The sequence below is a fragment of the Macaca nemestrina genome, chromosome 7 (genome assembly GCF_043159975.1).
Source record: "Macaca nemestrina isolate mMacNem1 chromosome 7, mMacNem.hap1, whole genome shotgun sequence".
Lineage (NCBI taxonomy): Eukaryota > Metazoa > Chordata > Mammalia > Primates > Cercopithecidae > Macaca > Macaca nemestrina.
The window spans coordinates 32,823,850-32,833,437 of NC_092131.1; the positions used below are offsets into that span (position 1 = coordinate 32,823,850).

Consider the following 9,588-nt stretch of genomic DNA (forward strand, 5'->3'; position numbering starts at 1 on the left):
CCCAGCCTATCTCAGCTTACTTTGATGGTAGATTTTGCTGCCTCTAAACAGTCATTTAGCCAAACTGATTTGAAAGTAGAGTGCTATTAACAGCTAAAATGGAGGTTTCTTTCTTAACATATGAAACCCATTAGAAAAGAACAAGCAGAAGTATAATGTGTTTCCCCCCAACACCCATCCCTACCCTATAAAGTACATAAAGATCTTTCCTTTATTACACAGTACACCATAGGGAAGGTTTAGGAGACATTGGTGCCTTAACCTTACATACTTGTATTGGTTTTTGGCCAGGATCATGCACCAGGGAGACCAAGGATAGATTTCCATTAATAATGCCTTACAGCAAAATTATATTATCTTTCATAAGAGTTACCATCTGGGTGATCATGCCCCTCTGACTCCAACACATCCTAATAACTCCAGCTTCTACAAAAGCAAGAGTTAACAGGAACTCTGAACATACATGCAGTGACAGGAAGGCACAACCAGATGCAGGCACTTCACTAGCACAAACCACAAGTCAGGCATGCAAGAAGAGAGCTTTAATGGAGCCTGCTCACGACTCTTCAGTGTCTTCACCCGTCAATTCTGAGGGCAATAACATAAAGCTTACCAGCCCAAGGTTGTAATTTAGTGGGAAGCTGGGGCTTCCTTCTGCCTCCTGCTGCTTAGCAGTGGCTCTCTCCTCACAGACTTTAACTCTGCAGGCAGATCTGGGAGCTGTTTGATTTCTCTCTGCTTTGCATCAAATTCTACTCCCATTTACTGCTGAAGAGAAGCAGAGCTTTCTGACCTATCCAAAAGTTTCCATTGTTGTCTGCTCAACTATAATGCTTCCTTGGAGGTGGAGGACGGTTCTTGATGGTCTTACACTTGGGAATGTGTTGCTCAGCCACCTTGGGAGCAAAGTGGTGGCTACAGTGAGGACACTGAATGTAGTCTGGGTTTTCTGCAGGCAGGATGGGAGGCAAGTGTGAACGGTTTTCACCTTTGGCAGTTACCTGCTGGACCTCTCGAGCCTGGCGGAGTGTATGGATAAAAGATTCGTGCTTCTGTCTCCAGTTGTTCTTCCGAGGAGGTTCAGCCTGTAATGTAAAAGGGAGACTGATCATTCAACTTGGCACCTGTCTCCTTCCTGAGTCTCTTTTAGAATAACAGTAAGAAAATGAAAAGGGTACTAATCAGCAAGGTCAAAGAACAGGAAAGGAGCAACAGTGGTAACTGACTTGCCAGCGTTGAGGCAAACCAAGGGCCTGCAAAGGAGGTACTGCTGAGAGGCAAGCCACTTTCCCAACAGAATCCGGAGAGGTTCAGTGCTTGGAAGTACCAGATAGTGGAAAGTAAGGAGGTACAGGACTGAAAACAAGCAGGACCCCACGGCTCCTCCCACCTTACGCATCCAAGTGTCCAACACCCAGGCACACTCACAGATGAGCAAGGATTTATTCTCTGGAGAAATTGAACCAGACAGACTTCTGACTCAGGAAATCCAGATGGTGGAACCGGGTTAATCTTGGGGCTGAAAATGGGGATTAAGTACAAGTGTACATACCAAATTATGGAACTGTCAGCCTCCTTCCCCTGCTCAGCTCCCAGAGTACCAAGCAGATTGACATCCTCATAGGAAAAAGAGGGGTTCTCTGGATACACGGAGCAGTCCAGAGAAAAGCCTTCAGATACTGACCTTGGGAGACACTAATTAAAAGACTCACTATTTGGTGACTTTAATATGAAGATCCTTAGTCAACAAGCCCCACTTAAGCTTAAATATGAAAGGACAGCCAGGAATCATCAGATATTTACTAAAAGCTCTAACAAGAAAAAGAGCCCAGAAAGTCCACAAACAAAAACCTAGGAAGCAGCAACAAGGCAGGAGGCAGAAGAAAACTTTTTTTTTAACATGAGACCATATCAACAAAATGAGTATTAGAAGAGATTATGTCTCTTCTAATAGTATTAGAAGAGATTATGTCGGCTGGGCGCGGTGGCTCAAGCCTGTAATCCCAGCACTTTGGGAGGCCGAGATGGGCGGATCACGAGGTCAGGAGATCGAGACCATCCTGGCGAACACTGTGAAACCCCGTCTCTACTAAAAAACACAAAAAACTAGCCGGGCGAGGTGGCGGGCGCCTGTGGTCCCAGCTACTCGGGAGGCTGAGGCAGGAGAATGGCGTGAACCCGGGAGGCGGAGCTTGCAGTGAGCTGAGATCCGGCCACTGCACTCCAGCCTGGGCGACACAGCGAGACTCCGTCTCAAAAAAAAAAAAAAAGAGATTATGTCCATAAAACAAGAAGAGTATACTATGAAAAAAGACAACCAGAGAACCAGAAAGAACTATTATAAATCAAAACTTTGATAGCTAAAAATAAAAATTATTTAAATAGAGGACGGGTGCAGTGACTCATGCCTATAATCCCAGCACTTTGGGAGGCCAAAGTGGGCAGATCACGAGGTCAGGAGATCAAGACCATCCTGGCTAACACAGTTAAATTCCGTCTCTACTAAAAATACACAAAATTAGCCAGGCGTGGTGGCACACGCCTGTAGTCCCAGCTACTCAGGAGGCTGAGGCAGAAGAATTGCTTGAACCCAGAAGGCAGAGGTTGCAGTGAGCCAAGATCGTGCCACTGCACTCCAGCCAGGGCAACAGAGCAAGACCCTGTCTCAAAAAATAAATAAATAAATAGAAATGTTGTAAACTAATGTCAAGAAAATTTCTCAGAATGGGAAAAAAGATGAAGATGGAAAGTAAAAAGAAAAGATTAGAAAATCAGAAAGTTAATCCTGGAAGTCCAACATGTGACCAGTAAGAGTTCCAGAAGGAGCAGAGAAAGCACAAGGAGAAATTATTATTATTATTATTATTATTATTATTATTTTTGAGATGGAGTCTCGCTCTGTTGCCCAGGCTGGAGTGCAGTGGCACAATCTTGGCTCACTGCAACCTCAGCCTCCTGGATTCAAGTGATTCTCCTATCTCAGCCTCCCAAGTAGCTGGGACTACAGGCGTGCGCCACCACACCCGGCTAATTTTTGTATTTTTAGCAGAGACGGGGTTTCACCATATTGGTCAGGCTGGTCTCAAACACCTGACCTCAGGTGATCCACCTGCCTCAGCCTCCCAAAGTGCTGGGATTATAATCGTGAGCCACAGCACCTGGAGAGGAGAAAATTATTAAGGAAATAATACAATTAACATTCCTAGAATTAAAGGTCACACATTTTGAGACTGAAATGGCTTACCAAGTATCCAGCACAATTATTGTAAAGTTTCAGAATTTCAAAATAAATAGAGAATCCCGTAGCCTTTAAAAAAAAAAAAGGTTTCTTGTAATGAAACAGGAATCAAAATGGCATTAGATTTCTCAACAATACACTGGATGCTACGAGCTAGTGGGAAATACCTTAAAAGTTCTAACAGATAATCATTTTCCTCCTAGAATTCTGTACCTAGCCAAAGCATCAAATGGGGGCCTGTTACACAGATAGTGTCATTCATTCCAAGACAGTATACCTGCTGTGCACCTTTCTTAGTAAGTTTCAGCAAAGGAAGGAGTAATGCAAGAACAAAGAAGACATGATGCTGGAAATGGGACCCAACAAAGAAGAGAAGCAAAGAGAAGTCCCAAGACAATGGGTTTGCACCAGGCCTAGAGAATAACCAGTCCAGGCTGGAGCAGAAGGGATCAGAGTGGTGGAAGGGAGGTTTTCAGAATTAAAAAATCAAACTGATAGATTATGAGAGGTGTTTGAGCATTATAAAAACGTTAACAGATGTCTGATATCAGATGGATCATTGTGGGGGGAAAAAAAGACAGGTATGTAGAAAATGAAGGAAATGAAGACATACATCCATTATTAACTCTAGGTACATGTGGGCAGAGACAGAATTTGTTCACTCATTAATGAACAAAATGTACATGATCATTACAATGTGAAAGCTAACTTCTTTTAACCAAAAATTGTGATTCAACTACAGTGGAAGGGTAAGAGAAGGACAACAGTAGGAGAGAGGGAATATGAAAGAGAATTTCACTCCCAGCTTCTGTAAGAAGTTACCAGGTAGACCAGGCATTGTGGCTCACGCCTGTAATCCCAGCACTCTGGGAGGCTGAGGTGGGCAGATGACTTGAGGTTAAGAGTTCAGGACCAAGTTGGCCAACATGGTGAAACCCTGTCTCTACTAAAAATACAAAAATTAGCCGGGCGTGGTGACGGGTGCCTGTAATTCCAGCTACTTAGGAGGCTGAGGCACAAGAATTGCTTGAACTTGGGAGGTGGAGGTTGCAGCAAGCCAAGATCAAGCCACTGCACTCCAGCCTGGGCGACAGAGACTCCGTCTCAAAAAAAAGAAAAAAAGAAAAAAAAAGGTAATGTAGAAAATGGATAAATCAAGAAAATAAACATATTATTTAGAAATATAGAAAGGCAGGCCAGAAGAACCATCTAACAGAACTGAAGGCTGCCTCCGGGGGCTGAATTAGGGGCTCCAGTATAGGTCAGTCAGTACTACATGATTTTGTAAATGCATGCAAACACTATTAAATTTTTAAAAGAGAAAAAGACAAACAGCTCTTGGTGATCTGGCATTGTTAATGATGAATAATAGGAAGAGAGACTATTGAAGGAAAAGAAAGGATCCTTCCGGAAAGTCTCTTGCTGAAACAGACAAGAAGGCAAGAGAGTGTTAGTGATGGTAACCAGGAACCTTTAAAAGATTTGAAGGCCAGGCACGGTGGCTCATGCATGTAATCCCAACATTTTCGGAGGCCAAGGCACGTGGATCACAAGGTCAGGAGTTCAAGACCAGCCTGGCCAAGATGGTGAAACCCCGTCTCTACTAAACATACAAATTAGCCGGTGTAGTGATGGGCACCTGTAATCCCAGCTACTCAGGAGACTGAGACAGAGAATTCCTTGAACCCAGCAGGTGGAGGCTGCAGTGAGCCGAGATCGCGCCACTGCACTCCAGCCTGGGCAACAGAGTGAGACTCTGTCTCAAAGAATTTGATCAGGGGAAAGTTCCTCAAGTGTATGAGATACTTTAGTAATTTACTTCTTATACTCTAATTCCTCAGTTTTATTCCTCATTGTACTGAAATTCTATTCAGTTAACACTTATTAAGCACAAAGCACAAAGATATGTTCCCTGTCCTCAAAAATGCTTACAGTCCAGGAGAGAGACGGGGTATACGTCTGCTGGAAATTACGTGAAGATTAAAGGATACCAGGAAAATCACCTGTTCTTGAGTACTCTATAGGAATGACAGGAAGGTACAACCACTCAGCTTCCAAAGGCACAGCACTGTGGAGTAAGATTTGAGACATTACCAGGTGGTGCGGGTGCATCTTAGTCTAGGTCCCTTCTGTCTTGGTGTCCTCAATGTCACACATTCCCCCAAACTAGTTGCCATAAAGCTGGAGCATCTGATCTCAGGAACCTAATTATTTTGCTTCACCGTAACTGTATTTACGAATTTAAGAAACACAAGATTATTTTAGGCTCTGACCAAAAATAAATTGCTACAGTGGGACAGAGTGAATTCCCAGTGGATTATTGGGTTGAACTGAAAGAAAACAGGAAAAAACAGTGAGTGGCCATCACATTATTCTCTGCAAGAGCAAAATGTTGATTTATTCTTTGGAAACTAGATTTCAGGGAGATTATCTCTGAACATGGATGGGACTTCCTTGTGATTTCCCCAAACTGTACTGAAAAAAAGAACTCTAATTGTAAACAATTTCTTCTAACAACCATCATATAAATGTGAGTTTTTAAAGGCTCCAGCAAATATCAGAAACTGTAAGGTCCCAATGGACAAGAGGTGCCAGCACAGTGGAGGGAGGGTTGGGAAGAAATGAAAACAGAATGACACTCTCTTATTTTTCTGGAATATTAGAACTAGACAGGGCCTCTGAGATCATACGGTCTACACTTTCTCAAACTTCAATCATCTGCACTTTCACTTCATCCTTATAATTAATTAATATTTTTCTGTAAATTTACAATCCCTGGAAATCAGGGGCTTAATATATTGTTATATTTTCCTAATATAACACTGAAACACTAAACACTAAAACTACTAAAATAAAGCTTGTCAGTGTGCCACACCTTGAGAAATAACCATTTTATAAACCAAGTGGCAAAACCTTGACATGTCATTCATTTATGAGATAATCTTCTCCAGATGTGTCCAAATGTGCCTATGAAGTTCACCTAAATTTATCATGTAAGTGTCACGAAGCCCTTACTTTTTACAACCTGGTTTTTCTAAAGTGAGAAATAATTGGCAAGGGCATGGGTTGTTAGATAACCAGAAAGAAAGTCCTTTTTACCTTCAAGGTGTTTACATTCTAAATGGGGAGAAAAAGAATTCCAAACTTAATTGTGTTTCATCTATTTACGAAGAAGCTATGTCAACACTGATCTTTTTTTTTTTTTTTTTTTTTTTTTTTTTTTGAGATGGAGTCTTGCTCTGTCGCCCAGGCTGGAGTGCAGTGGTGCGATCTCAGCTCACTGCAAGCTCCGCCTCCTGGGTTCATGCCATTCTCCTGCCTCAGTCTCCCGTGTAGCTGGGACTACAGGCGCCCGCCACCATGCCCGGCTAATTTTTTTGCATTTTTAGTAGACATGGGGTTTCACAGTGTTAGCCAAGATGGTCTCGATCTCCTGACCTCGTGATCCACCCGCCTCAGCCTCCCAAAGTGCTGGGATTACAGGCATGAGCCACCGCGCCCGCCAACACTGAGCTAATCTTAACAGACTACATAGTTAAAGGAATGCTCACAGATTCTAGTCTTGGGAGGTGGCAGAATACATTGCAAAGAGTGAGGCGTTCTCTCCAGGTGACAAAAGCCTGCATTTTTTTTCTTTAGATTTTTTGTGTCTTTTAAATTTTCTACAGTAAACTTTTATTACTTTTATAATCCAAAGGACACAAATTCTTAGTCTAGATTTTTTAGTCATTCTAACCAAGATTTATATGCTGACTCTGCCACTTAAAGCTGTTTGTGACCTCAAGCAAGTTACTTAGCCTGTCCAAGTCTTGATTTTTGAACTGATAAAATGAGAGATAAATGCGAGGATCACATGCAAAGCTCCCATCACAATGCTGGCATACAGTAGTAATCAAGAAATGTTAATTCTAGACGTCAATTCTTCCTACATGACACATGAATTTTCCCTAAAGAAAACTGATGATGACAAAACAGACCCCTACAATGATCCCCACACCAAGTCACATCCATAATGCTCTTGTTACCTTGGCTGAAGCTGGCCCCTTCCAGTTCAAGTATTGCTCTAGTTCTGTGCCCTTAGCCCGGGCCCTGGAGGAGTCAAACACTTTCCTCTTGGAACCCTGCATCCTGCTGCAGATGTTGGAGTGTCTCTCCAGCCTGAACAAGAGGAATTTTCGCCCACAGTGGCTGCACTCACCCAGTTGTGGCTCTTCAGTGGAGCCGCTGGAACCTGAGGAGTCTGGTGCCATGGACAGGCTGGAATTTCTGGCAGATCCCTGCAAAGCACCGCCTGGTGTTTCTGAAGGCGGGGAGAACTTCTCCATCGACGGCTCTGAGACTCGGTCTCGAATTTTGTTATTGCTTGCTACCAGCCTTTCCCTTTTGAGTCTCTGGATTCTATAATCAGAGAGCTGGAATGGACTCGAATTTTGTTGAGACCGTCCCCAAGTTTCATCCTCTCTCCTGTCTCTACTAAATTCTTCCTCAAAATCAAATTCTGGGGAGAAGACAGCTTTGTGCGTGGTGTTGCTGTTATTACCTTTAACTCTGCTCCTGGGGAATATAATTTTCTGTAGCTCTCTGTTTTCATTTTCCTTGGCCTGTTCCTTTTGCGTCTGGATCCTTCTGAGTTCCTCCTCTGTCTTCTTCAGCTTTCCCCTCAGGAGAATCTGCTTTCTTCGGATTTCCTCCTCTAAGCTCTCCCCTGCAGCTTCTAGTCTTCGGATCTGCACCCACTCCATCCTGTCCAAGTTTGCCAAGGCCTTCTCCGCCTGCATGGCAGCAAGAACAGGATCAACCACAGAAAAGTTGACCTGGTTCCTCACATCAAAGTTCCTGGATGAAAACTCTCTCAGTTCAGGGGGCCTTGGGTAGACATTCTGGTCCCCATCAGTGCCAGACTCACCTGTACTGCACGACTTCCTGTGGACCACGGGTTTCAGTGGGTACGCCCGGTCCACTCCAACTCGTTTCTTTGTAAAGGGGATAAAGTCCTGGTTATTGGCTTTGGGATACCAGGATTGAGGGCCTGATGAGTAAAACAAACCATTTCCTTGGCCCTGGAAATCACTTCCTGCATCTTGGTGGCTGATTCCAGTACAGTGGGGATAGGAGTAGCTCCGGGCTTTTGTGTGGGTGTTCCATTTGGGGTGAGTATGGACTTTATCCAGAGTCAACTCTTTGTTGCTCAAAAGCTGCTTCTGGAAATTGTTCCTCAGGTGCCCCTTCAAGGACTGCTGGGAAGAGTCACTTTGTTCGTAAGAGTCTTGCTTGGCTGAGTGGGGCCCTGGAGCTTCTGTTGTATTATGTGGAAGCATAACGCCCACAGGCAGATGTGATGCCAACCGCTGGAGACCAGCCATTCAGGGCCTGGACTGATGCCTACATGAGATTTAAACCAGATACATGCGAAGAGTTTGTCTGAGGTTCACTCTCGTCTGCTAAAGCAAACTATTTCTACATTTGCCCTGCCCACATTTCCTTAAACTTTTCTGGGGACAGTGGTGCTGGATCTGCCAAAGCTTACCTTCAAAAACCATTTGGTGAGTGATTACTATGCACAAGACACTGTGTTAGGCCCTGAGGGTAGAAAAATGGAGGTGCTACAGGTGTTCCTGCCACCTAGCTTTCCTCTCCTCCAGCACCAGCCTCTGCCACGCACAGTATACTCTATAGTAAGTGGAAAGAGCATCGGATTGAAAGTCAGGTTTTAGGCCCGTAACAGGACAAGCAACTTCTCCCTTGCTGGCCCCCATTTCTTCACCTGTAAACTGAAGGGTTCCGTCCGAGTCCAGCCTCACCATTTTACAGGTGAGCAAGCTGTGGCCCAGAGGTAGTGACTGGCACAAAGAGCTCTCAGGGCTTCCCTCCTGCTGGAACCGTGCTTGATTCAAAAGAGCACAGAGGCTGCTAGGGCCTGGAGCAGGTGCCTGGCTGTCAAACCCTCATCCCAGGAGTCCCCGTGGCACAGACGGTAAAAGTTTTGTAACCTGAGCGTTGAGGGCCACCTGACCTGGCTGCAGCCGGTTTTAGATCCTTAAGGCTGAAGTCACGTTCTGTCCCGAAGGGTCAACTGGGGCGCCCCCACTACGGACTCCGCCTCTGGGGACAAGTCCTCTCTCTCTCCTGCCGTTCGGGCCCTTAGGAGGTGCTGACCCTCTGTCTCCCCGCCCTTCTGCGTACCTGAGGCCCTCGGGCACCGCTCCTGCTCAGGGAAAACCCCAGGGCCTAGTTTCCCAGACCCGACCTCCCCCTCAACCGACGGCCGCGCAGGCGCTCTCAGCTAGCTTCTGTTATTCCCGGTGCCTGGAGACCGAGTTACTGGCGGGCCAAGCTCCGCCCCTCGCTGC

General features: G+C 45.0%; 1 protein-coding gene across 7 annotated transcripts; it reads right to left on the minus strand.

Moving 5' to 3' along the window:
* Positions 1 to 527: 527 nt before the first annotated feature.
* On the minus strand, positions 528 to 9,573 carry LOC105495783 (zinc finger C2HC-type containing 1C). 7 transcript variants are annotated; one of them, XM_011765538.3, is made up of 5 exons: positions 9,422 to 9,573; positions 7,264 to 8,620; positions 3,245 to 3,307; positions 1,553 to 1,695; positions 849 to 1,085 (listed from the first exon to the last, which is right to left on the minus strand). In XM_011765538.3, exons 2-5 carry the CDS (start codon positions 8,599 to 8,601, stop codon positions 998 to 1,000), a joined length of 1,632 nt encoding a protein of 543 aa, XP_011763840.1. In that variant the 5' UTR covers positions 8,602 to 8,620; positions 9,422 to 9,573; the 3' UTR covers positions 849 to 997. The 7 variants fall into 7 exon arrangements, 6 of the variants coding, with proteins under 6 accessions (XP_011763842.2, XP_070955928.1, XP_011763850.1 ...); XR_011625721.1 differs by lacking the exon at positions 1,553 to 1,695 and adding an exon at positions 1,429 to 1,519 and having other exon boundaries at positions 956 to 1,085; positions 9,422 to 9,572; XM_011765540.3 differs by lacking the exon at positions 1,553 to 1,695 and having other exon boundaries at positions 528 to 1,085; positions 9,422 to 9,571.
* Positions 9,574 to 9,588: the final 15 nt, after the last annotated feature.

Excerpts from the sequence above, each read along its gene's own strand:
- LOC105495783 (XM_011765540.3), bottom strand. The coding sequence starts at position 8,601 with ATGGCTGGTCTCCAGCGGTTGGCATCACATCTGCCTGTGGGCGTTATG. Across the intron at positions 3,308-7,263 it reads AGGGGCCAGCTTCAGCCAAG|GCTACGGGATTCTCTATTTA; the intron begins GTAACAAGAGCA and ends TTTTTTTTAAAG. Across the intron at positions 1,086-3,244 it reads ATAATTGTGCTGGATACTTG|GCTGAACCTCCTCGGAAGAA; the intron begins GTAAGCCATTTC and ends TTTACATTACAG.